The following is a 27,690-nucleotide window of genomic DNA, read 5'->3' as shown; positions in this document are numbered from 1 at the left end:
GTCCTGACTTAAGGGGATAGTTCACCCAAAAAAGAAGATTTGATGTTTATTTGCTTACCCCTGGGCATCCAAGATGTAGGTGACTTTGTTTCTTCAGCAGAACACAAAAAATATTTTTAACTCAAAGTGGTACAGTCTGTCAGTCATATAATGGCAGTGGATGGGCACCAAACCTTTAAAAGTAAAACAAAACATGCACAGACAAATCCAAATTACACCCTGTGGCTTGAGACGAGGTTTGGTGCCCAAAATTTCGGGCTTGACTGTGTATATATATATATATTTTTTTTTTTTTTCCTTCCACGTTTTTGCTGTTGCACTGCATATATAAATTGTGAATTATGAAAATGAAAAGGTGAAAAGGAGAACCATCCTCAAATTTTAATCTGAACTTTGTAAAATAATTACCTTTATATAAAATGTGTTTCAGGCTTTTGAAATATGTTAAGTCTTAATATGTTTTCCTTTTGTTAGTTTTTGTCTTAAATGTTTTCTGTAAGTGTTTAGCATTAAATCATATTGGGATGTCACCACTAGCAACAACTGATTTGTGGAGAGGCAGAAAAATGTTTCATAAAACAAAAGAGCAATCTTATTCTTCAATGTGTGTTTGCACTGAGATTCTGTGTCTGGTTTGTTAACTACCTAGAACAGGTTTCACAATACGAAAAAACTGCATGTTAATATTGAGATATATACAGTACACAGTGGTCACGCACACACACGCACACACACACACACACACGCACACACACACACACACGCACACACACACACACACGCACGCACACACACACACACACGCACACACACACACACACACACACACACACACACACACACACACACACACACACACACACACACACACACACACACACTTCATGACACTTCACTACCTGTTGTAGGATCAATGATAAAGTTTTTGAAGAAGGTGCAGCCTTCAAATGTCTAGCGCATGCCCTGTCTGTACCAGCATATCAACACATACCAAAATCAGAAAGATCAGAAATCACCAGACAACAGTTAGTTTGTAGGGGCCATCTTATTTAGTTCTGAGCCTTCAGTATGTACAGTGACAAGCCCAAGGCTGGAAGGTTTCACAAAAACATAACACATTGTATGCAGGGGACACTCAAATGCTTAAATCTGAATTAATCTTTATGCAATCTAAAATGATAAAAAAAAAAAAAAAAAAAAAGAACAATAGATTCATAAAAATTAACAATATTGTTCTCATCATAAGAATCTAAGCAGCCAGTAGAAAGTGAGCAGTTTAGAGCAAAATGTTAACATGCACGATAAACAAACAAAAAGCTGATATTTCTAATTACTGTAAAAACAACCTGATTCAGTTGTGAACAATACCAGACTTATCGCTTTCAAACACTGTAGTTTGTGTTAATCAGTGGTGAAGTACACAAATCAAGTACAGATACGTATAGTAAAATATTACTCCAGTAAAAGTGAAAGTACTCCTTTAACTAACTATATGTTGATGAGAGTCATGTAGTAATGTTCACTGTGAAGCTTCCACTGCAGTGTACCAAAGAGAAAACAGATTTCTCATTTCATTCCCTGGTGAAAAAAACAGCTAAAACCAGCCTAGGCTGGTTGGCTGGTTTTAGCTGGTCATAGCTGGTCGGCAGGCTGGTTTTAGAGAGGTTTTGGCCTTTTTTCCCAGCCTGGCCAGGCTGGTCAGGCTGGTCTTAGCTGGTCAGGCTGGAAAACCACCAGCTAAAACCAGCCTGGCCAGGCTGGGAGACCAGCTAAAACCAGCTACTTCCAGCTTAAACCAGCTAATACCAGCCAACCAGCCTAGGCTGGTTTTAGCTGTTTATTTTTTCAGCAGGGTTTTCACCAGTAAGAAAAAAGTGTTTTGAATCTTGTTGTTTTGCAGTATGTCACAGTTTTATATGATATGATAATAAGGCCTGAAGTTAGGAAGAACATTTTCATAATATTCATTATATATATTTTTTTCTCAAACCTTGTCTGTGGTATGAAAACACCCCTGGACAAATGCACTCAGCGGGCATCACTTCCCACTTTGATATAATTACCGTTACCGTGTTCTGAACATCACATCCATTCTTTTTCCCTCAGATGTAATCTGTCTATGTGGTTGAATAAAAATATTTGGACCTATAATTACCTCAACTTAGCACCAGCAAGGTTGTTAGCTAGACAGTTAGCATCAGCTAACGATATTTACTTATTTTCAGTATGGTTAAACATTCATATCTGTCTGCTTGGCTATAACTTTAGTTGATCCAAACAATAAAAAAAATGATACCGTTGATAAACAATATAAAAACAGACGTCACATAGGGCTAAGAGCATAGCATTTTTATAAAACTGCTAATGTTACAACAGCGAGGAATATGAATGTGCATGCGTTATTTTATGTTTCGTTTTATGACCTAGTGTCTGCATTCAAGCATTTCTTTACACTAGATTTAGTTCACAAACAGCTGACAGTTACAATAATTAATCCTCATATTCGACATTAGCAGCTAACTTACTTTTCACAGCATCAGTCGCGCGCACGCTCACAAGTTCTCCCGGTTCTTTCTTGAGAATTAAGTTAACTGGAGACTCGCTCTAAATAACTCATTTGAATCAGTGAGTTGTCGACTCGAGAACAGCTGCAGTTGGATAAGTCCAATTCGTGGATGAATCGTTTGGTGCGATATGCGAACCGATTTAACAGGTTCATTGAAAAGAATCAATTTGTTCGTGAATCACCGCTTCTGCGTCTCGGAGCACTCAAGGAGGAACGATAAGTTTTATAAAATGTGGTGAAAAAGTACGATCTTATGCTTTGGAATGTAGTGAAGTAAAAGTAAAAGTTACTTAAAATAAAACTACTCCAGTAAAAAACAGATGCTTGAAAAATATAGGGGAGAGCGGGGTAAGTTGTCACACGGCTCATAAGTCCAACACTAGAGGCTTTATCTCAAAATGAAATAGCCACTTTGTGTGACTTCTTGTATAATCACAAACCTAAAAAGTAAAACAAAATCACATTAAATTTTCTTCAGTACAACTTTGTTAGGTATAGATGTTAAAAAAAAATTTGCTCATAATAAAGAGGGGACAGTAACGTGTCCTTTGATGGTTTAGCTGACGTGCTATGTTGAGTTAACCCTGACATTTAGCCAACATTAGCATACATGTCAGTTTGGGGCAAGTTGTCTCATTGACTTTGGGGAAAGTCGTCACATGTGACAACTTGCCCCAGTACAAATACATGCTCAAAAAACAAGTGGGCTCATGATGCTTGCACCTCAGGCCAGAATTGTGACTCTGAAGATGAGTCTGATTAATCAGATACAGGGCATCTGTTTTGTTCAGAGGTTAAACATATTATGTTAAGTGAGTTATTTACAGCATTCCATTCAGTTATCATGGATTTATATGCAAGCCAGAGAACATTTGAGTTTAAAGTTCAAAGTAAAGTTGTCTTGCCACTTAATATTTTGATTGACTGTGTATTGGATTGAAATAATTGTTTTTTTTTTTTCCAAATTCTATAGGCATAATTGTTCATATTTCCAGTTTTGGTTTGAATTTAACAATTAAAATCAATAATCACAATTAAGTATTTGTGTTCTTATTTTTAGATAATCTTACCTGCCGATGGGCCAAATTGTCACAAGTGCACATTCTCCATTCAACAGTGTTTTTTTTAGTGTGCATTTTTAATTGACCTTTATTTTAAAACATTTTTCTGTGCTTAATTCATGTTCAAGAAAAACATTTGTTGTTGATTGTTTATTGCCGGTGCAGTACAGCATTAATCATCTTACATAAAAGAAAACATATGGATAGATGAAAGTATAAACTGTAATAGCTATTTTTGACTAAACACAATATAATGCACTGATAACATGCTTCATTATGTTTATGGAGTACATGCGGTGCTGGAGTTTATATAGTATTTCTCTCTTTGGTCAAAGACTACAAAGGTGTGTTTCTCAGCTTTATTCATTCTCCGTTTATTGCTGGATGGTGATCTCAGTCTCTCCATACACCTGTCTGAGAGCAGTGCAGTCCAGACTGGCTATCAGTTTAGTAGAGCCGGCCCGTCTGGGACTGAACATCTCTGTCCACGTTATAGAGGTGCCTGGAGCAATCAGACTGAAAAACACATCACACACACATCAGAAAAGCACAAAGCATGTGTTTTTGTCTTGACCCCTATAATAGCAGATACATAACATTTCAGTGTAATATCATCAGTCTGTTCACCTGTACTGCTTGCGTTTGAAGGGCATGATTCCAGGACCCTCCATACGCAGATCCACGTTCTCCAGACTGAACTTAAACGGGTTGGTGAACTCAACGGACACATACATTTCCTCATTCACTCTTGGAGAACCAGTCACCTACAGAGAGCACAGAGAAAAATAGGTGAAAACTACCAGTAGAGGGCAGCAGACTCATTTACATTCAACTGGCAGACACTTATGATGCAATAAGACTAAATATTGTGTTAGTGGGTTCCCTGTGAATTTGTGAGTTCCCAGGTTATAAAAATATTTAAAAATTAACTTAAAGCCTAGTGCGGCTCTCATGAAAAATTAGTGAGGACCACTGAGCTACAGCCTTAAAATTACATGCTGCTGTTTCCTCAAATCTATTCATTTAGAGTCCATATGAATTATACTCATTTCGTGTCTCATTTCTAGTTACTCGCGCATGTTGCACTCCTGACACAAGAAAGTATAAGCAGCGCTGCTCAGATACACCTAATCATACCCGATATTTCATTCATTTTTATTTTTATAAAAAAAAAATCAAATGCCTGTGATATGAGATATGAAAAGGGAGACGAACGATTTCGGCAAAAGGCGGACATGAACTCAGGGAAAAATTCACAGGGAAAAATATCTGGGTTACTGCAAGCAAATGTTTTAGATTAAATGGATTTGAACAAAAATGGAATTTAAACAAAAAATTAAACCTAACCAGTCCTTAAACAGTTTAATATCATAAAACTTCAGGTATTTTAAAACTATTTAGGTGTCAGTTGTTAATATTAGTTAATGTATTAACTATTTATTCATCTTTGTTACTGTAAGTTAATAAAATACCGGTACAATCATTCCTTGTTCATGTTAGTTCACAGTGCATTAACTAATGTTAACATACAACTTGTTAAACAACTGAAATTAATATTAACTAAGATTAATAAATGCTGTAGTTAGCCGTTAACTAACAAATCTTATGGTTATATTTAACAATATGAAATATTAATTATTTTCATTGTATTTTTTTTATATAGTAATATACTGAAGTGTAAAAGTATGTTTGTTAAATACTTTATTATTATAAAACTGTATTAGGACTGATTGTAATTGCTTTGTTTAAATTTTTTGCCTTCAAAAACTCTTTAACCTATAATTTTTACATTTTAATAATTTAATAATTTACATGTTCATGATTACTGGTCGCATGACACACACACACACACACACACACACACACACACACACACACACACACACACACACACACACACACACACACACACACACACACACGAAGACTTACTTTTAGTAATTTTTTGGGTAGCACACATATTATGAAAATGCCTTCAGCAGAATTCAAATTAGCCATTTTAATCTAGATTAATTCCAAGATTTAATCTAGATTAATCTAGATTAAAAAAAATTAATCTATGCCCACCCCTAATATATATATATATATATATATATATATATATATATACACACACACACACACACACATATATATATATATTTCTATGCCAAAACGTTTGTGATCAGTAAGATTTTTAATGTACTTTAAATAGGTTTCTAATGCTCATCAAAGTTGTGTTTATTATTTACGTTCTTCTCTTTTAATATACGTTAAAAGTGATTTTATTTATACTTTATTGATACTTTTTTTCTGGATTCTTTGATAAATAAAAGCTAAAAAGAACAGCATTTATTTAAAATAAACAATATACACTACCGTTCAAAGGTTTGGGGTCAGTAAATTATTATTCTTTCTTTTTAACTAATGAACTAATGAACCTTATTGTAAAGTGTTACCATTTAGAGTTATTTTAACATATAGTTTATTTAACAATATGAAAATTATTTTCATTTGAATTTTTTTATATAATAATACACAGAAGTTTAAAATTAAGTTTATAAAAAAAATAATTTATTTCTGTAATCAAATCTGAATTTTTCTGATAATACTGATTTATTATCAGTGCTGCAAACTGTTGCTTAATATTTGTTTGGAACCTGTGATACTTTTTTAGGATTCTTTAATGAATAATTTTTTTTTAAAAAGAACAGCATTTATTTTATAAATAATAATATACACTATTGTTTAAAAGTTTGGGGTCAGTACATTTTTAAATAAAGTAATACTTTTATTCAGCAAGGATGTGTTAAATTGATAAAAAGTGATAGCAATGACTTATATTGTTAGAAAAGATTTATATTTTGAATAAATGCTGTTCTTTTTAACTTGTTATTCATCAAAGAATCCTGAAAAAAAGTATCACAGGTTCCAAAAAAATGTTTATTTTCACTTCCCAGCCTGAGAAACCCTGGTTTTACTGTAAATGAGAGGTACTGTAACACTAATGTACAAAGTCTGACCTTCACAATGAGTTTAGGGTTGTGCAGTGAGATGACTTTCATCACTGTAAGGATCTGCCCCGTCTCTTTAATCTTCCCAGTTGCGATGATGTGAATGTTTGCCTGTTCCACCCGTTTATTCATGTAGTCTTCAGCACGCACCAACACCTTCTCCTCTTTACCTATCATCACCAGCAGGGGGAGCATTGAATGCATGACTATAGATGCAGCAACATCATATTTTACACTCTCTCCCACATCATTTACTCACTCTGCAGTGGATCCAGTTTGACTTTGGGAGTCTTAAACACAACCTCTGCGCTCGGGACTCCGGTATAATACACCACGGTTCCAGAGACGTACACATCGGCACTGCGGCGCTGATCGCTGAGGTTCTTAAACTGCAGTATCACCTCAAAGTTTTCCCCCACACGAACGTCCAGATTGGGGATCTCCACCTCCACGTCGCTCGGAGGAAGAGTAGATTTCTCTCGCTGACAGCCGAACTCCTCCGCCTTCTCCAGTACACGCCGTTCCTCTGGGCTCCCTGAGAGAGTAAACAAAGGTTTAAAATGGAATCAGATCCTGGTTTTGTGATATTTATGTGAACCTTTATGTCCAAGAGCAACTTCTTTCACCTTCAGGGAACTTGTACTGATCAGTGATGTCTCGACGTCCGTCGTGAAGCACGGCTTTGGTCAGCACCATGCGGCCCACGTGGGTGGGGTTCACCTTCGATACTTCCAGGGTACCGTCTTTTTGTCTACGATGAAAAATGACATCACTGTTCACCTGTGGAGATAAATAGAAAGCGTGAGATGCACAGACATGTTTTCATGTCTTAAATTAGAAACTTAAATTAGAGTCTTTAATCCTCAGAAACCCAAACCTTCAAACTGATGCATTTATTTTTTTCTTGTTTGTTCATAGTTTTCACTTATTCATATAATTTTGTAAATTGTTTATTGTTTGGTGAATTTTGGAAAAACACTGGGTTGCAATGATGGGTAACTTTATTCTCTGGCTTTCTTCCTGTGAAATCTGAATGTAAATTTAAAGTTTGATCTTACTGATGTTCCACTATAGCACCTGAAAAGACACATTTTGGACAAGTTAAATAATAAGAGATAATTTTAACTCTATAAATACAGTTAAGGTCAAAAGTTTACACACCCTTTCAGAACCTGCAAAATGTTAATTATTTTACCAAAGTAAGAGGAATCATACAAAATGCATGTTATTGTTTTAGTAATGACCTGAATTAGATATTTCACATAAAAGATGTTTACATATAGTCCACAACAGAAATTAATAGTATTTTTTAATAGTATGAATGTATAAAAATGACCATGTATAAAAGTTTACATACACTTGTTTCTTAATGCTGTGTTGTTACCTGAATGATCAACAGCTTGCAACTGAGGGACTCAAAACTATTACAGAAGATTCAAACACTCTTATTTTGTCTTCTGGGAAACATGCAACTATCTTCTGTAGCCTCTGAAGGACAGCAGTACTAAATGAAAACATGATATTTAGGCAAAATAAGAAAAATTTACACATTACCATTCTGTACAAAAGTTTTCACCCTCAGCTCTCAATGCATCATTTCTCTTTCTGGTGCATCAGTGAGCGTTTAAACCTTCTGTAATAGTTGCATATGAGTCCCTCAGATGTCCTCAGTGTGAAAAGATGGATCTCAAAATCATAGTCATTGTTGGAAAGGGTTCAAATACACAAAAATGCTGGAAAACCAAATAATTTGTGGGACATGAAGGATTTTTCTGAAGAACAGCGGGTAGTTTAACTGTTTAGGACAAACAAGGGACTCATGAACAACTATAAATAAACAAAAACAACAGCTGTGGATCATTCAGGTAACAACACAAAGACTTGACACAGACTCTTTTGTTTTACCTCAGCGAACACAAAGGGTGCATCAAACGGGTAGCAGATCTGGCCGTGTTTTACAGCAGCTACTGATGCAGGTCCACACCTGAACAAACCTGAGAGAAGACCAGCCTCAATAACATCACAGAACAACAAAGCTACTGTGTGTGTGTGTGTGTGTTCATGCGTTTGTCCTACCATCGCTTGTCTCTTGCGGCGTAGCATCCACAACCTGCCATCCTCCGAAACCAGGAGGCAGATCAGACCTCGCCATGAAGCACTCGTTCCAGCAATGATAATTCCTACAGATGTAAAGAGAACTGGTCATCTACTATGGAAGCTTGTTTCCACAACAAGATTTAAAAAACGATAAATGTGACTTTATGATTTTGAATTTTATTATTTTATTTTGAGAAAAAAAATTGGAGATATGACCAAAATTGTGAGTCAGAATTGCAACATATACCCCCGGTTTCACAGACAAGGCTTAAGCCTAGTCCTAGACTAAAATGTAAGTCTGAGCTGTTTCAACTGAAAGAAACTAATTGAACAATGGGCTGATCCTGGTTTAGTCTAACTCTAAGCCCTGTATGTAAAACTAGGCCTTAAAGTCACATTGCAAGATATAAAAGCACAACAGTGAGATATAAAGCCAGACCTGCAAATATAAAGTCAGAACTGCAAGATATAAAGTAAGAACTGAGAGATATGTCAGAATTGTTAAGTCAGAACCTGCAAAAAAGTCAGAAATGGGATATAAACTGAATTTGCAAAAAATGTACTTTTTTTTTTTTTTTTTTATCCCATGGCAGAAATATCGACTAGGGATGGGATGATACACCTACCTCCCGATTCCAAACTATATATCATACGATATGTATTACAATTTTTTAAAAGAATTCTATCGCGATTCGATATTGTTATTAGGGCTGGGAGGATACGCTAGTCTGCCAATTCAAATGTTCAACAAAATGAGTAGAAGAAATACTTTCAGAAATAAAATAAAGTGCTATGTTACTCTGCAAATCGTTTTAGTCATGTTAAGTCATGTTTTCCTGACCAAACTAATTTGACTTTGTTTACCGCAAAGTATATTTTGGTCATCCCATTACAAATAACATTCAAATTGGATCATTTTGGAGATTTAAAGTGCTGGAAATAGTTATGTTAAATGCTGGAAAGTCATTAAAAAGGTGCTTGAATTTCTCTCTCAAAGGTTGTACAAACCCTGAAATGAATAATGTATGATTATTTTTACCACAACACCATGGTTATAGTTAGCATTAATACTTATGGTTTTCTGAAAAATTGGTCACAAAACGTCTGGAGCCCTGAGCCCTGGAGCTTTCAAATCGCTCTCGCAGTACTTTGATGACACATGCGTCTGCTTGGTACTGCTTAAAGTGCAACACATTTATAAATTTCGCCCTCTGTTGGAATAAAAGCGGTAACTTCTCGCCATCAACTCTAGTTAGGTGAATCGATTTTTTCTCCGACCCCGATAATCTACTGAACAAAAGCAACACTTTTGTAGATTTAAAATGCAAGCAAGATCTGGTGTTTGTTGCCCTAAAAGATCACAAACCAGATGGAGTCCTTGGTGCGGTTCCGGTCCAGTTTTCCATTTTCGTCCAGAATGATGTCCATCTTCAGGTTGCCGTCATTGTCGTGGGCAGAGAAGTAGTTCGTCACGACCCTGCCAGGGATCCCGAGACAACGCAAGACTGTGGGGAAGGAGAAGTAAAATCACATGTGACCTATTAATGAATATGAATAGCTTGTCCTGGTTCTCACAGGTGTTGAAGACAGCAGCGTAGACCCAGCATTGGGCATAGCAGACAGGTGTTCCCCTGCTGCCGGCGTAGTCCAGGAGGATCTCCACGCTGCCGGTCCAAGATGTTGGTGGGACGCCGTATGTGTAATCGCCACTCCAGTTCCCCACCAACACGCCGTCGTCATCACGCGAGTTCAGCTGATTGGAAACATGACAGTGCAATCAACAATAGGTTTATAAAAGTTGAAAAAGACATGTTGTTTTGCAAAGACCACACTGTGTGTTTTTACTATTAAATGGCTAGTTCACCCAAAAATGAAAATTTTATGTTTATCTGCTCACCCCCAGGGCATCCAATATGTAGGTGACTTTGTTTCTTCAGTACAATACAAACTCAAACTGTTTCAGTCTGTTGGTCATATAATGGCAGTGAATAGGCACCAAAACTTTGAAAGCAAAACAAAAAAAACATGCACAGACAAATCCAAATTACACCCTGCGGGTCGTTACGATACATTGATGTCCTAAGACACGAAACGATTGGTTTTTGCGAGAAACTGAACAGTATTTATATCATTTTTTACCTTTGATACACAGCCATAACTAACTGTCCTGAGCACGAGCTCAGCATCTGGCGAGTTACCTGTGTATGCATTCTGGCGTAGTATACGCAAACGTCGTAAGGGGAAATCGGTGAAAAGTCAACAGTCCCGGATGAGTTCGCGCAAGCAAATGTCATCTTTTAGCTTTAAATTGGTTTGAATAATCTGGATAAGCGCCAGTAATTACCATCTTGAATAGCCGCTATACCCACAATCTTTGTGCACTTTGTAAACAATCAGTGTCATACACACACGGCAGCTCGCTTCCACGCTGAGGACAGTTGGACATGGCTGTGTATTAAAGGTAAAAAAAATGATATAAATACTGTTCAGTTTCTCGCAAAAAAATATTGTTTTGTTTCTTAGGACATCAATGTATTGTCACAAGCCACAGACTTTTGATTTGCATTTGTCTGTGCATGTTTTTTTTTTTTTTTTTACTTTCAAAGGTTTGGTGCCTGTTGACTGCCATTATATGACTAACAGACTGCAACGGTTTGAGTTAAAAATCTTTGTGTTCTACTGAGGAAACAAAGTCACCTACATCTTGGATGCATTGGGGGTAAGCAGATAAACATCAAATTTTCATTTTTGGGTGAACTATCCCTTTAAGCACTTCAAATTTGTGTACAAATATACATAATATTTAAAAGTTTTATTAAAAAAATCTAAAATATATTGTATTTTTTTAAACATAAAATACTTATACATACACATTGCAGTAGGCAAAGTTGAAGTGAAGTAAAACATTTTTAATGTTTTTGAAAGAAACATTATAACAGCTTTCTATTTGAATATATATTTTAAAATGTAATTTATGAATGTGATGCAAAGCTGAATTTTCTGCATCATTACTCCAGTCTTCAGTTTCACATGATCAAAAACTCAGCTTTTTAGAAATAGTTTCAGTTTCTCACCATGGCTGAAGCGACGCGGGTCACTTTAACAACGTCCCCACGGTTGGACAGTGGCATGTCTGCTTTATCCAAAATGAACAGACAGGCATCCAGGACACCATACTCAAACTAAAAAAGAAACAAAATACAGCTAATTGTGATCTTTTTTATATGTAAGTATATTATCATAGACTAATTATTTGGGATGCACTATATCATTTCTTATCTGCATTTCTCAGTATTTTAAAGTTTACAAATACCCTGCAGAATCTACCAAAATTAGAGCGATCATACAAAATGCATGTTATTTATATTTAGTACTGACCTGAATAAGATATTTCACATAAAAGATGTTTACATATATTCCAGAAGAGAAAATAATAGTTGAATGACTCAAAAGTATACACACGCTTGGTTTTTAATACTGTGTGCTACCTGAATGATCCACAGCTGCTTTTTTTTTTTAGTGTTAGTTGTTCATGAGTCCCTTGTTTGTCCTGAACAGTTACACCGTCTGTTGTTCTTCAGAAAAATCCTTCAGATTCTACAAATTCTTTGTTTTTTCACCATTTTATGTTTATTTGAACCCTTTCCTACAATGACTGTATGATTTTGAGATCCATCTTTTCACACTGAGGACAACTGAGGGACTCAAATGCAACTATTACAGAAGGTTCAAACACTCACTGATGCTCCAAACTTTTTGAATTTGAAGAAGATCAGGGTAAATTTAACATTGCCACAATTATCCACAAATAATGTTTTTTTTTTTTTTCACTTATAGAGTTAGGTGCATAAGCTCAGTTCCAAAAATAAATACAAAACCTGTGCAAGTTCAAAAAATAAACAAGTTGACAAAAAGATTGAGACAGTACGGTATAATAAGAGATTTACACTTTTTAAAAGATTTGTCATTTATGTGTCAAGTTTCTCACACCTGTCCATAGTTCCAGGCGCGTTCAGACACATCGTCATATGCTCCATGATAGATGATTCCCAGCTCATTCATAATACACTCTTCACGCTCCTCCTCATCATCCAGGAACACAGGATCAGCTTTGAAAAAAAAAAAAAGAAAAAAAAAACACATCAGTTAGCATGGCTCATCTTTTTCTTTTTACCCCATGCACACAATTTAAAGCGGTCATAACTGCCTTTGTTTTTTTATTTTGTACTGTTCTCTGAGGTCCACTTTTATTGTTATCAAGATTTGTGCATTAAAAAACAAAAAAGTAAGAAGTAATAGACTATTTTCTGTCCTGATTTTAATCCAGCTCAGCAGAACAGTTTGAATTGCGTCGCTGACATTATGATAGGACTTCTCGATTTTGCCAAAATTCATAATCATGATTATTTTGGTCAATATTGTAATCACGATTATTTAACACGATTATGACTGATATTAGTGATTAATTTAAAGATAGCAATACAACAGAAAAAAAAGATACAAATGGTAAAAAAAAGTGTAAGGTAAGACGCTCATGTCAATCAACTGTGTTTCGTCACAACGACAAGAAGCTGAGAATGACCTGATTTTATAAAGGGGATATTACTTTTAAAGATTAAAAAAGTACCACTGGGTGGATTTTTATCATTGTAGGGTGTTTGTGTACACAAACCATCAACACACATTAGTGTTCACGGAACATGTAAAAGTTAGTTTTGCATCCGATGACCCCTTTAAAGGGTTATGAAACCTCAGACTGCTTTTTCTGAGATTTTATCAGAAGTGTTTGTGTTGCACATCATAGAAAGCGACGTTAGCATCTGTTAATATTAATTGTTAGAGAGAACTGGTTAATTTTGAGCTTTTTTGCGCTATTTTCATCTTCCGGGTTTAAAATCTACATTGTGCTTACGTCACCGTGCTTACGTGGCAATGGTACTTCGATGACGCGTTGGTGTCTCATAAATATTTAACTGAGAGAAGCGTTCATGGATCGAAAGAGAGTGTAAGAGTTCGGTACACGTGATTAATTCATAAAGTAAGTGTAAGCTTTTTTTCCTTGACGCAAACCATTAACAGTTATTGGAGGTTCAACAGTGCATTCATATATGTGACCCTGGACCACAAAACCAGTCTTAAGTCGCTGGGGTATATTTGTAGCAATAGCCAAAAATTCATATCATGGGTCAAAATTATTGATTTTTCTTTTATGCCAAAAATCATTAGGAAATTAAGTAAAGATCATGTTCCATGAAGATTTTTTGTAAAATTCCTACTATAAATATATCAAAATGTAATTTTTTATTAGTAATATGCATTGTTAAGAACTTAATTTGGACAACTTTAAAGGTGATTTTCTCAGTATTTTGATTTTTTCGCACCCTCAGATTCCAGATTTCAAATAGATGTAACTCGGCCAAATATTGTCCTATCCTAACGAACCATACATCAATAGAAAGCTTATTTATTGAGCTTTCATATGATCTATACATCTCAGTTTTGTAAAATTTAACCTTATGACTGGTTTTGTGGTCCAGGGTCACATATGTGATCCTGGACCACAAAACCAGTCTTAAGTCGCTGGGGTATGTTTGTAGCAATAGCCAAAAATACATTGCATGGGTCAAAATTTTTTATTTTTCTTTTATGCCAAAAATCATTAAGAAATTAAGTAAAGTTCATGTTCCATGAAGATTTTTTGTAAAATTCCTAATGTAAACATATCAAAATGTAATTTTTGATTTGTAATATGCATGGCTAAGAACCTAATTTGGACAACTTTAAAGGTGATTTTCTCTGTCTTTTTTATTTTTTTGCATCCTCAGATTTCTGATTTCAAATAGATGTATCTCAGTCAAATATTGTCCTATCCTAACAAACCATACATCAATAGAAAGCTTATTTATTGAGCTTTCATATGATGTATAAATCTCAGTTTTGTCAAATTTAACCTTATGACTGGTTTTGTGGTCCATGGTCACATATATGTTTCCGATGCATTGTGCAAATGGCTGTGCATTTATTTGTGTTTTAAACTCAATGGGATTGAAATGAAACGGTCTGAAACAAAAGTTTTTCAGCATTTTCCGAAACTAGTGAGAGCTAGCCAGTGCTGAAACAGGTGGGTTTCATAACCCTTTAATATTATCTGTTTTTAGACCTACAACAAAGAAACTTACAGGATGCTTTTTATAGTACAATGACCTCTTATATGTCGAAAGATCAAGGGAATTTTGGTTTCTCAGTTCATGACCCCTTTAAAAACGTACTTAGACTGCGGATTTTTAAGAAAGTACATATAATACGCCAGCTTCTCCAAAAAAAAAAGAGGAATTGTCAGACCTGGTGACCATGGGTTGAAGAGGATGTAGACGTCTGTGCTCGGGTCCCTCCTAGTCCTGCGGATGCCGTAGGGAGTCACCACACCGATATATATCATGTATTTTCCCACAATGCACTCTGGTGATGTTGTGATGCCCATTGTAACAACATTGTCGCTGGTCTCAACGACCCGGCCTCTCCAAATACTCTGTCGCTCCTCAGTGGGGAAAACAGGAATGTAGGTGCCCTTACTGTACTGAGGACTTGGCCCTAGTGAACAACAACAACAACTGATCACAAAGCAATTTTTGTGCACAAATATACACTACTGTCATATATTCAAACGTCTAAGGTCAGGACGATTTTTGAAAGTCTTTTCTGATCACCAGGGCTGCATTTATTTGATGAAAAATACAGTAAAATTAACAATATTGTGAAATATTATTACATTTTCAAATAGCTGTTTTCTATTTGAATATATATATTAAAATGTTATTTATTTCTGTGATGCAAAGCTTAATTTTCTGCATCAGTACTCCAGTCTTCAGTGTCACATCATGCTTCAGAAATCATTCTCATATGATGATTTGCTGCAACAAGGGTTGTAATATTTTTGTGGAAATCATGAATTATTTTTATTTCAAAATTCTTGGATAAATAGAAAGTTCTAAAGAACAGCATTTATGTACAAAATAAACTTTTAGTAACATTATACATGTCTTTACTGTCAGTTTATGATCAATTTAATGCATCCTCATGGAATAAAAGTATTAAAAACTTTTAGAAGGCATAGCTAAGTCCGTTCAGAATAACTAGGTTCACTGAAGTTGTTTGCCTTGTCCGTTCATAAACTCATTTTCCAGTAAAAATCACCTTACGCAACTTCATATCCTTCAGATCGCGTGCTCCGTTTCCTTAAATATTAGTGCTTTAATGTGCAAGTGAATTGACAACTGGATGTGGTAAATATTATCAGGAAAATGAGAAGTGCACTAAAGGGAAGTGTGCCAACGAGAAGGGAAAGTGATGAATAATGAAAAATGGCACCTCTTGTGAAATTTCAGTGTTGAATACATGCTGAAAATGCACAATGAATTACATTAATTGCTGTGCTGGACAACGTGACTCTTTAAATAGTCCTTAGGTATTGCAAAAAAGGGGAAAACTTATAATTTAAGCAGAAGAAAGCTTCAACATGTGGTATGCGTCAAAAAACATCGAAAGACATCTGATTTACCAATTTAGGAGAGATGTGGTGCTGCCCTTTTACACAGTTTTTGAGTTAGACTCAAGTAATTGAATTCAATTCATGCTTTCATAAATCAAACTCATGTGAAGAAAACACAACGCCTTCGTTTCAAACTTCTCAGCATCAAGTTAACCTGAATAAGAGACTTACCGATGACAAACTCAACCGCAAACTTGTCTTCGGCCGGTTTGTAGGGCCGATCGAAGGTGATCTTGATCTGAAACTCGTGCGAGCGACGCACGATGAGTGAATCGCTGGAGTACAGGTGCGTGTGGTGCCATTGTTTATTGATCTGTTGAGGTCCTTTGAGAACATCAACATCCCAAATATCGAGAAACTCTGAGGGACAGAAACATGATTGTCAATGTATTAAACGACTCAGCTGTGAATTGGCCTGTTTTACAATCAATAATCAACAAAAACAGTGGCATGGCTCTCTCACACAGGATGTCTTTTATCCCTTTATAGCTGGGGGGTTTTAGAAAACAGGATGACGAAAGACAAGTTACAAGACACAATGTGTGTTTCCTGCAATAAACATTTGACACTGAGACAACGGCTCTCTGTTATCTGGTGAAAACAGTAAACATAAAGGAAATGCTCCAGCAGCTTTTTGACTAGATAAGACCAAGTCTGCAAACATTTCAGTAAACAAAACCTCTCCTTTTATACAAACATATGGGTCACTTATAGGAAATGATACACTAAATGTGTGTCTGGATAAATTACTATTAATAAAATGTATGCTAAACTTAGTGTTTGATCATTTTACCTTCACTGTGCATGTAATGCAAAAATAAAAATAAAATAAAAAAGAACATTTTAACTTATAAATGTTTGTGTATATCAGACAGATATATATTCCACACAGAAAAAAGGCTGTAAATAATATGGTGTATTGCAATAAAATTTGCTTGTTTGTTCAGCTCCAAAATATCTAAAAACATTTTTTTCCAATTACAATTAACAATCACACAATGGCACATCAAATATGAAAGATACTACCAGAATTGATTCTAAATAAATTCTTAAAGGAGTAGTTGACTTTCAGAACAAGAATTTACAGATAATGTACTCACCCCCTTGTCATCCAAGATGTTTATGTCTTTCTTTCTTTAGTCTTTTTTTGAGGAAAACATATCAGGATTTCTCTCCATATAATGGACTTCTATGGTGCCCCCGAGTTTGAACTTCCAAAATGCAGCTTTAAAGGGCTCTAAATGATCCCAGCCGAGGAAGAAAGGTCTTATCTAGCGAAACGATCGGTTATTTTCTAAAAACATTTACAACTTAAATACTTTTTAATCTCAAATGCTCGTCTTGCCGAGCTAGACAAGACGAGCATTTAGGGTTAAAATGTATATAACTTATAATTTTTTAAAATAAAATAACCCATCATTTTGCTAGATAAGACCCTTTTTTCCTCTGCTGTGATTGTTTAGAGCCCTTTGAAGCTGCATTTTGGAAGTTCAAACTCGGGGGCACCATAGAAGTCCATTATATGGAGAGAAATACTGAAATGTTTTACTCAAAAATCATAATTTCCTTACAACTAAAGAAATAAAGGCATGAACATCTTGAAAGACAAGGGGGTGAGTGTTCTGAAAGTGAACTACTCCTTTAATTTACAACAAAATGTAAATAATTTAGCATTTTAGGGTTAATAATTATAAATAATTATAAATTATAATAATTATAAAATTGGTATTTTGCAATGCTGTAAATATTTAGTAATGGCAAGTAATAATGTAAGAAATTACCTTGCATGTGAAATAAAAAGATAATATGCAAACATTTTCTCAGTCTCACCCTTGAGTGGTGGTGGTCCTCGGGGCAGTAACATGAAAGGCTCGAACTCCTCCACTTTCCCCTCCTTTTCATTGGAGCTGACTCTGGCTCCAGCACTGCGTCCGCGGTGGGACACGCGTTTGGGGCGTGCAGCGGCTGGTGGGGTTGCAATTGCAGCAGGTGGGGCAGCCGGTGTGGTGGCAGGTGCAGCAGGTGGGTCGGCCGATGGGGCATCAGGGGTCGGGTTCTCTCGAGTCTCTTGATCAGCCATGGCAGGTACTGGTGCGGTGACCACTTAAACTGCTGCGCTTGAGATGCTAAACTCAGAAACAACACAAAAGGTCAGCTGCACACATCTTAATAATCGCTTGTTTTGTTTACACATCCTGGCATTTTTTAAAATTGGCTGCTACACAGGAATCTGTTTTGCATTGAGGATGTAGCGCAGCATGTGCACGAAGACAAACTCAAAGCATGTGCTGAAGCACAGTTTTATTGCAGGATTTGCCTTTCTTCAGTGAATTTATTACAGCATGAAAAGTCCAATGTAGAAACGTAAGTTAATGAGTAAGGCACAGTACAGCTTTTCTGTCTTTCAATCATTCCAAGTGTCTAAATAAGAGTTTTGTCTTAAAAAAATCTAATAATAAAACCAAAATGAGTTTTTACATAACACCTCTTTGGAAATATTAACACTCCAGGGGCCGATCAAAATGTCCCTCCAATGGCATTTAAATGTGGAACATTTATTTTTATGATAGGCTACACAATGGCTGCTTTTACATTGGCAAAATGTGTCACCGCAGACACACAAACACCTGTGTGATGGATTGCATAAAGGGCGTCTCCTAATATGAGGTGTGAAGTTTGAGGAGATGTTTGGCCCACCGGAGCAGTGAGTAACACTACGAACACAGTGAGGTCTCTGTTCACATTTGAAGCATTTAAAGACATTGCTGATCTCACTTTTCCACACTTAACCACTGGCAAGGTGAACTAGATGGAAAAATATATTGCTGCCGATGATTTTTTTTTTTTTTTTTTTTTTTTTTTCATGTTTGCTAAGATTTTGTTTTCTGTGGTTACCCTGTAGATATAAAACAGATGGTGGCACATATTAAAATAGTTACGTTGTGCAAACTACACAGAAAATTGGCTTTACATGTAAACACTCACAGACTTCAACAAATATAAAATGCATTTGCAAATGCAAATCTGCACTAAAAACAAAATATAAATACACCAATCACTTAAAATAACTTCAGTATTCAAACACTTACACATTAACTTTAAAAACAATAACTTGTCCTTTGCAATTATTCGACTTTTGTGAAGGGCATATATATATATATATATACACATGCACACATAACTATGCTCTTCACAACATTAGTCGAAGGTAATTTAATAATTGCAAAAATGCATTACCATTTAAAATGTTAAAGTAAGAAACAGATACTTCTATTCAACAAGTATGCATTAAATTGATCTACAGACATTTATAATATTACCAAAGATTTCCATTTCACATCATTCAAGTATCCTGAAAAATGCATTACAGTTTCCACAAAAACATTGATAACAGTAAGAAATGTTTCTAGAGCAGCAAATCAGCATATTAGAATTATTTCTGAAGGATCATGTGACACTGGTGACTACAGTAATGATGCTGAAAATTCGGCATTGCTTCACAGAAATAAATTACATTTTAATATGCATTCAAACAGAAAATGGTTATCTTAAATTGCATTAATATTTCACAATATTACTGTGTTTTTAATCAAATAAATGCTGCATTGGTGAGCTCTAAAATCTTTAAAGATTGTGGACTTAATACTATTATAAATTATAAGGTGCACTAACCTGGTTTATTTTGAGACACTGGTCTGCAGACACTGGAACCTGGAGTCTGGGAGCACATCAGGATAGTTTCTGCCCTCATTTATATATAGGGCTGGAATAACCCTGTGTGTGTAAGAGCAGCATCACATGTGAAACCTCACAGTGGGCGTGTCTATGTATGCAGATTAGCACTATAAAAGCAGAGGGTGTGGATGTGTGAGATTAGAGTGGACGTGCAAACTACCGCGTTTGTGTGGCTTGTGGCGAACAGAAATGTGGCTGAATAAAGACACAAGTTTGGAATGTGGCATGTCCTTCTCTTCTGCCTGGAAAGAGAAAAATTTACTCAAAATGAACTCACCCTCAGGTCATCTAAGATGTAGATGAGTTTGTTTCTTCATCACATTGGAAGTAATGTAGCATTGCATCACTTGCTCACCAATGGATCCTCTGCAGCAAATGGGTGCCGTCAGAATGAGAGTCCAAACAGCTGAAAAAAACATCACAATAATCCACAAGTCATCAACACCACTCCAGTCCATCAATTAACGTGTTGTAAAGTGAAAAGTTGCATGTTTGTCAGAATCAAATCCTTAACATGTTTTAACTTTAAACCGTCACTTTCGGCCACAGAACAAAAATTTACAGATAATGTACTCACCCCTTGTCATCCAAGATATTCTTTCTTTCTTCAGTTGTAAGGAATTATGTTTTTTGAAGAAAACATTTCAGGATATCTCTCCATATAATATACTTCTATGGTGCCCCCGAGTTTAAACTTACAAAATGCAGCTTCAAACGGCTCTAAACGATCACAGCCGAAGAATTCTGTTATTTTCTAAAAAAAAAAAAAAATTACAATTTATGTACTTTTTAACCTCAAATGCTTATCTTGTCTACCTCTGTGTGTACTCTGTGTAGAGATTAAAAAGTATAGAAATTGTAAATGTTTTTGAAAATAATAGATCATTTCGCTAGATAAGACCCTTAGTCCTCGGCTGGGGTCATTTAGAGCCCTTTGAAGCTGCATTTTGTAAGTTTAAATTTGGGGACACCATAGAAGTCCATTATATGGAGAGAAATCCGGAAATGTTTCCTTAAAAAACATAATTTCTTTACGACTGAAGAAAGAAAGACGTGAACATCTTTGATGACAAGGGGGTGAGTACATTATCTGTACATTTTTGTTCTGAAAGTGAACTACTCCTTTAAATCACATTCACTCAAATAACATTGAAGCTACTTCTTCCTCAATTCCAGTGCTGACAGCGTTTCTGCATATTGCACATTAGTAAGGCAGAATAAGTACACATAAAGGTTATTACACTGAAAATGTCTAAATATTTAAACAGCAAACTTAGATTCTTCCTTCACCACGATTGCTTTCCAGTAAACATCCTTGCAACATGATTGATGTGACAGGTGAAAAATGTTGCCTAAGATATTAATCTATCTTAAACAAATTTAGTCTTGTTCCACTCTCTAATGCACTACATTGTGGATCTTCTGGGCAGTTTGCGTCATTGCTTCAGGCAATCTATATGGAAATATTTTATTTTGCCAAAGTTTCTAAGGGGGACCCCTTTGGATGCTTTGGGAGAGTATGAGTCACATGCATGAGCTCACCTTTAGATTGAGCAGGAGTGCTGGAGAACAGGCAAGTTTCTTTCAGTATGAACTTTAACGCAGAAGATGTAATGCTTTGCTTCAATATGAGAACTTGTCAAAGCAGATTAACAAGCAAGTTAAATCTAGTTGCATAACACAGGTTGGACACAGTCCGCAGCTTATAAATGGGCCTTTCATGAAAATGTTTGGTGGGACAAGAGGGTCATATGTATATTGTGTGTGAGTGTGTGCGTGTGTGTGTATATATAATATATATACACCTGTATATATGCACACAACATTTAAAGTGGATCAAAAAAGTTCATCAAAGTTGTCCTAAGACAAGAATGGGTATTGTATTGGTTTTAGGACAACTTTGATAAACACTGGACCACAAAACCAGTCATAAGTGTAAATTTGTCGAAATTGAGATTCTTACGTCATCTGAAAGGTGAGTAAATAAGCTTTCCATTGATATATTGTTTGGACAATGGACAATGTTTGTCTGAGATACAACTATTTGAAAACCTGGAATCTGAGGGTGCAAAAAAATCTAAATATTGAGAATATCGCCTTAAAAGTTGTCCAAATTAAGTTCTTAGCAATGCATATTACTAATAAAAAAATCAAGTTTTTATATATTTATGGTAGAAAATTTACAAAATATCTTCATGGAAAATGATCTTTACTTAGTATGCTAATGATTTTTGGCATAAAAGAAAAATCGATAATTTTGACCCATACAATGTATTTTTGGCTATTGCTACAAATATACCCCAGCGACTTAAGACTGGGTTTGTGGTCCAGGGTCACATATATATACACACACACACAGTTGAAGTTAAAAGTTTACATACACCGTGCAGAATCTGCAAAATATTAATTATTTTACCAAAATAAGAGGGATCTTACTAAATGCATGTTCATTTTTTATTTAATACTGACCTGAATAAGATACTTCACATAAAAGACGTTTACATGTAGTCCACAAGAGAAAATAATAGTTGAATTTATAAAAATGACCCTGTTCAAAAGATTCTTAATGCTGTGTTGTTACCTGAATGATCCACAGCTGTGTTTTTTTGTTTAGTGATAGTTGTTCATGAGTCCCTTGTTTGTCCTGAACAGTTAAACTGCCTGCTGTTCTTCAGAAAAATCCTTCAGGTCCCACAAATTCTTCGGTTTTCCAGCATTTTTGTGTATTTGAACCCTTTCCAACAATGACTGTATGATTTTGAGATCCATCTTTTCACACTGAGGACAACTGAGTTACTCATATACAACTATTACAGAAGGTTCAAATGCTCACTGATGCTCCAGAAGGAAAAACAATGCATTAAGAGCTGGGGGTGTAAACTTTTGAACAGAATGAAGGTGTGTATATTTTCCTTATTTTTCTTCTATATATATATATATAAATATATATATATATATATATATTTTTCTTTCTTCATTTAGTACTGCCTTTAAAAAACTACAGAAGATACTTAGATGTTACCAGAAGACAAAATAAGTCATATTTAATCTGATCTTCGCATTCAAAAAAGTTTTCACCCCCCGGATCTTAATGCATTGTGTTTCCTTCTGAAGCATCAATGAGCGTTTGAACTTTCTGAAAAAGCTGCATATGAGTCCCTTAGTTGTCCTCAGTGTAAAAAGGTGGGTCTCACAATCATACAAAAAAAAAAAAATGCTAAAAAAAAAAAAAAAAATAAGAATTTGTGGGACCTAAAGGATTTTTCTGAAGAACAGATTTTAATTGTTCAGGACAAACAAGGGACTCTTGAACAACTATCAACTAAAAAAAAAAAAAAAAAAAAAAACAGCTGTGGAAAATTCAGGTAACAACACAGTATTAAGTATTAAATCAAGTGTATGTGTCACACCCTCTGCACGTTCCCTCAGCCCCAATCACCACGATCCTCCACCAACCAGCCAATCACCACCACAGCACACCCGTGAACCATCACCAGAATACTAATCACCGTCACCTGCACCAGCAATCACCACACCCTTTATATACCTACCTCTGCCACTCACTCATCGGCTGGTATCGAAGTTGCATGGATGCTTCTCTGTGGATCTTCTCTCCCTCCTGTTGTCTCTCCTGTGCTCCTCGTGGATTGCTCTGATGTTCTCCTGTGATACACGTTAATCGTGTTAAAGGGAAGTGACTATTGCTAACGCTATGATCCTTATGAACTTGAACTCACCTGTTGTGTTTGTTTGAAGATTTGACCACAGAGACCTTATTTCACCCGATTGCACGTGTGTTGTACTGTGCACGTTTGTTAATAAATACCTTGAAAGATACTCACCTTCTCCCTTTGTGTGTGGTCGTGACAGGATACCAGCCCAAAAGTAATAACACACCACGTCACTCATGGAGGCGAGCGCCGCTATCACAGAAGATACCCCCGACTCCTTTTCGGATATTGTAAACGTCCTTCGTCAATCTCTACCGGCTGCTCCAACGACGATTTCCAACACGCCCCTCTCTCGCCCCATGAACTATTCCGGAGACCCGGGTGGTTGCAATGGTTTCCTCCTGCAATGTTCCCTCTATATCGAAGCCAACGCACACCAGTTTCCAAACGAAAGTTCTAAAATATATTTTATGATTTCCCTCCTCACTGGGCAGGCACTTCAATGGGCGGATGCACTCTGGAATTCACGGAGCGATGCATTAATCTCCTATAATGCTTTCGTTGCCCACTTCAAGGACGTGTTTGGAGCTGCTCTCACTCCCCTTTCCGTGCACGACGAACTGATTACTCTGAATCAAGGTACGTCCAATATTCATGATTACACCCTGCGCTTCCGCTCTCTAGCGGCCACCAGTGGTTGGAACCAAGTCGCTCTCCTAGCAGCCTACCGTAAGGGGCTTAAACCCCAGATCCGCAAGCATATGGTCATTTACGATGACGACGTACCGCTGGAAACCTTTATTAAGAAGGCAGTAGGCATTTCTCAACATCTCTCAGCGTGTCCTTCTACGAAGTCTGTACCCAGCTTCCCTCCACTCCGAACATCGTCACCCCAACGAGATGCGGAAGAGCCTATGATTACTGACTCCTATCGCCTGGATCCCGCGGAGAGGAAACGACGAATTAATAATCGTCTATGCCTATATTGTGGAGAAGCCTCTCACTTCATCAGTGCCTGTCCAGTCCGCCCGCCTCGTCCAATGGTGAGTACCGTATCTATTACTCCGGCCATGTCTCTCTTACCCCATATTACCGCTGAACTAATAGTAAACTCTCGCACTCTCCCCATCTATGTGCTCGTGGATTCCGGAGCGGCTGGCAATTTTGTTTCATCACACTTCATTGCTAAACATCGAATTCCCACCGTTCAAAATGAGGTCACCTACCAAATTACCACAATCCAAAACTCACCATTGGGCGATGGTAAGATATCTCGCCGGACCAGAAAAGTGACCCTCGTCTCCCAACACAACCACCGGGAACATCTGACCCTCCTAGTACTCCCGCGAGCCAACGTGGATGTCATCCTGGGCAGACCATGGCTCATTAAGCACCAACCCCGCATAGATTGGAGCACAGGAGAGGTCCTGGAGTGGGGCGCAACGTGTGAGGACCACGGCTACCATCCTTCCTCGTCAGATACAGAGTCTCCATACCGTCCTATCCCTCTGCACGCCACCACCATAGAGAGCCCTGCCACTCAATCCGCCACCGCCATTCCCCCCGTCTATCAGTCTTTCACCGATGTCTTCAGCAAGGAACGGGCCACACAACTACCACCGCACCGGCCCTGGGACTGTAGTATCGACCTGCTGCCAGGCGCCAAACTACCCCACGGGAAGATCTACCCCCTCTCACGTCCTGAGCAGGAAGCCATGGAGAATTACATCCAGGAGGCTCTCCAACAGGGGTTCATCAGACCTTCCACGTCCCCAGCAGCATCCAGTTTCTTCTTCGTCCCCAAGAAGGATGGTGGGCTCAGACCTTGCATTGACTACCGGGTGCTCAACGACGCCACGGTGAAATTCGCCTATCCACTTCCTCTAGTGCCAGCTGCCTTGGAGGAACTACGGGAAGCCCGTGTCTTCACCAAACTCGACCTCCGCAGTGCATACAACCTGATCCGTATCCGAGAAGGAGATGAGTGGAAGACCGCCTTCATCACCCCCACCGGTCACTATGAATATCAGGTGATGCCCTATGGCCTGGCTAACAGTCCTTCCGTATTTCAGAATTTCATGAACGAAATCTTCCGCGACTACCTCCATCGATTCGTAATCATCTACATTGACGATATCCTCATTTACTCACGTAACCTAAAAGAACATCAAGACCACGTCCGTCAGGTTCTCCAACGCCTCCGTGAGTACCAACTCTATCTAAAATTAGAAAAATGTGAATTCCATCAGCCCACCATCTCCTTTCTCGGATACGTGATCACTGCGGAGGGAGTTCACATGGAAGCCGGCAAGGTGGACGCAGTGGCCAAGTGGGCGGAGCCCAGGACGGTGAAGGAGCTTCAGCGTTTCTTAGGCTTCGCTAACTTCTACCGACGCTTTATAAAGAACTATAGCCTCCTATCGGCTCCACTCACTTCCCTCTTAAAGGGAGGTCGCCGGGTACTACAGTGGACTCCAGAGGCTCAGCAAGCCTTCGACCGTCTAAAGCTAATGTTCACCACCGCTCCCATCCTCAAGCACCCCGACCCTTCAAGGCCCTTCGTGGTGGAGGTAGATGCGGCGGACGTGGGCGTAGGAGCCGTGCTGTCCCAGTGGTCTGATGAACCCCGATCCCTCCATCCGTGTGCGTACTATTCCAAAAAACTCACCCCAGCTGAGCAGAATTATGGAATTGGAGACCGCGAACTGCTGGCCATAAAGCTCGCCCTCGAAGAGTGGCGGCACTGGTTGGAAGGAGCCCAGTTCCCCTTCACCGTAATAACCGACCACAAGAACCTCCAGTACATTCAGAACGCCAAGAGACTAAATGCCCGCCAAGCTCGCTGGTCATTATTCTTTGCCCGATTCAATTTCCACATTACTTACCAACCCGGCCACAAAAACACCAAAGCAGACGCCCTATCACGTATGCACTCACCTGAACCTACCTCTGACGATCCTGATCCAATTCTACCCCCATCTGTCTTTCTCGCACCCATACTATGGCAGCTGGATGAAGATATACGGGCCGCCACCTTCGAGGAACCTGCACCACCGGAGCTTCCCCCGGGTCGTGTCTATGTCCCAAGCCGTCTCAGACCCCTTCTGCTGGATAGTACGCACACGTCCCCCGGCTCAGGACATCCTGGCAGCAGGCGAACCCTCTCGCTCCTCCAGCAGAAATATTGGTGGCCCAACATGAGCAGGGAAGTGGAACGGTACGTCCAAGGATGTTCGGTCTGCGCCGTCAACACAACCCCACGCCGCTTACCCGAAGGTAAATTACAACCGTTACCTATTCCCCGCCGACCCTGGACACACTTGGGCATTGACTTCGCCACAGACCTGCCCCCCTCTCAGGGTTACACCACAATTTTAGTGGTAGTCGATCGATTCTCGAAAGCTTGCAAATTAATACCTCTCAAAGGTCTCCCCACAGCACTAGAAACCGCAGAGGCACTATTCCACAATGTATTCCGGAACTTCGGACTCCCAGAAGACATCGTGTCCGATCGGGGACCCCAATTCATTTCCAGGGTCTGGCGGGCCTTCTTCCAACTTCTGGGTACCACAGTCAGCCTGTCATCCGGATATCACCCTCAAACGAACGGGCAGACCGAACGGAAAATACAGGAAATCTCCCGCTACCTTCGGACGTACTGTTCCCAACATCAAAACACCTGGAGCCAGTATCTACCGTGGGCTGAGTATGCGCAAAATTCCCTCCGTCAAACCTCTACTGGTCTAACCCCATTCCAATGCATTCTAGGTTATCAACCAGCTCTGTTTCCATGGACTGGAGAGTCCTCCGAGGTGCCCGCGGTAGATCACTGGTTCCGAGAGAGCGAGAGGGTGTGGGACTCAGCGCACGTCCATCTCCAGCGGGCAGTACGGAGGCATACGGAACATGCCAACCGCCGTAGGTTACCCAACCCAGTTTACCTCCCCGGGGACCAGGTATGGTTGTCCACTCGAGACATACGCCTCCGGCTGCCCAGTAGGAAGCTGAGTCCCCGCTA

At 38.1% G+C, this 27,690-nt stretch overlaps 2 protein-coding genes across 2 annotated transcripts in view; both read right to left on the bottom strand.

Annotated features, from left to right (window-relative positions):
* LOC141331691 (B-cell receptor CD22) overlaps window positions 1-27,690 on the bottom strand; it is a 79,845-nt gene that overhangs the window by 15,517 nt on the left and 36,638 nt on the right. The window contains exon 5 of the mRNA XM_073836726.1: window positions 20,818-20,828. Within this exon, the coding sequence (XP_073692827.1) occupies window positions 20,818-20,828 (11 nt within the window). The remainder of the gene's footprint in view (window positions 1-20,817; window positions 20,829-27,690) is intronic.
* On the bottom strand, window positions 3,686-20,021 carry f13a1b (coagulation factor XIII, A1 polypeptide b). Its single transcript, XM_073837408.1, has 15 exons — window positions 19,939-20,021; window positions 18,097-18,392; window positions 16,438-16,626; window positions 15,060-15,308; window positions 12,708-12,826; window positions 11,792-11,899; window positions 10,293-10,470; window positions 10,084-10,222; window positions 8,697-8,800; window positions 8,526-8,614; window positions 7,247-7,400; window positions 6,880-7,155; window positions 6,630-6,790; window positions 4,255-4,391; window positions 3,686-4,143 (listed from the first exon to the last, which is right to left on the bottom strand). Exons 2-15 carry the CDS (start codon window positions 18,344-18,346, stop codon window positions 4,002-4,004), a joined length of 2,295 nt encoding a protein of 764 aa, XP_073693509.1. The 5' UTR covers window positions 18,347-18,392; window positions 19,939-20,021; the 3' UTR covers window positions 3,686-4,001.

This window comes from Garra rufa, chromosome 3, assembly GCF_049309525.1.
Source record: "Garra rufa chromosome 3, GarRuf1.0, whole genome shotgun sequence".
NCBI lineage: Eukaryota > Metazoa > Chordata > Actinopteri > Cypriniformes > Cyprinidae > Garra > Garra rufa.
Note: the sequence above shows the minus strand (reverse complement) of the source record. Positions and strands in the feature narration are given on the sequence as shown.

Bases quoted from the DNA above. Each gene is read 5' to 3' on its own strand.
- f13a1b (XM_073837408.1), bottom strand. From the start codon at position 18,346: ATGGCTGATCAAGAGACTCGAGAGAACCCGACCCCTGATGCCCCATCG. The intron at 11,900-12,707 runs GTGTGAGAAACT...TTTCTTTTTTAG, and splicing joins GCGCCTGGAACTATGGACAG to TTTGAGTATGGTGTCCTGGA. The intron at 6,791-6,879 runs GTGAGTAAATGA...TGGTGATGATAG, and splicing joins CAAACTGGATCCACTGCAGA to GTAAAGAGGAGAAGGTGTTG.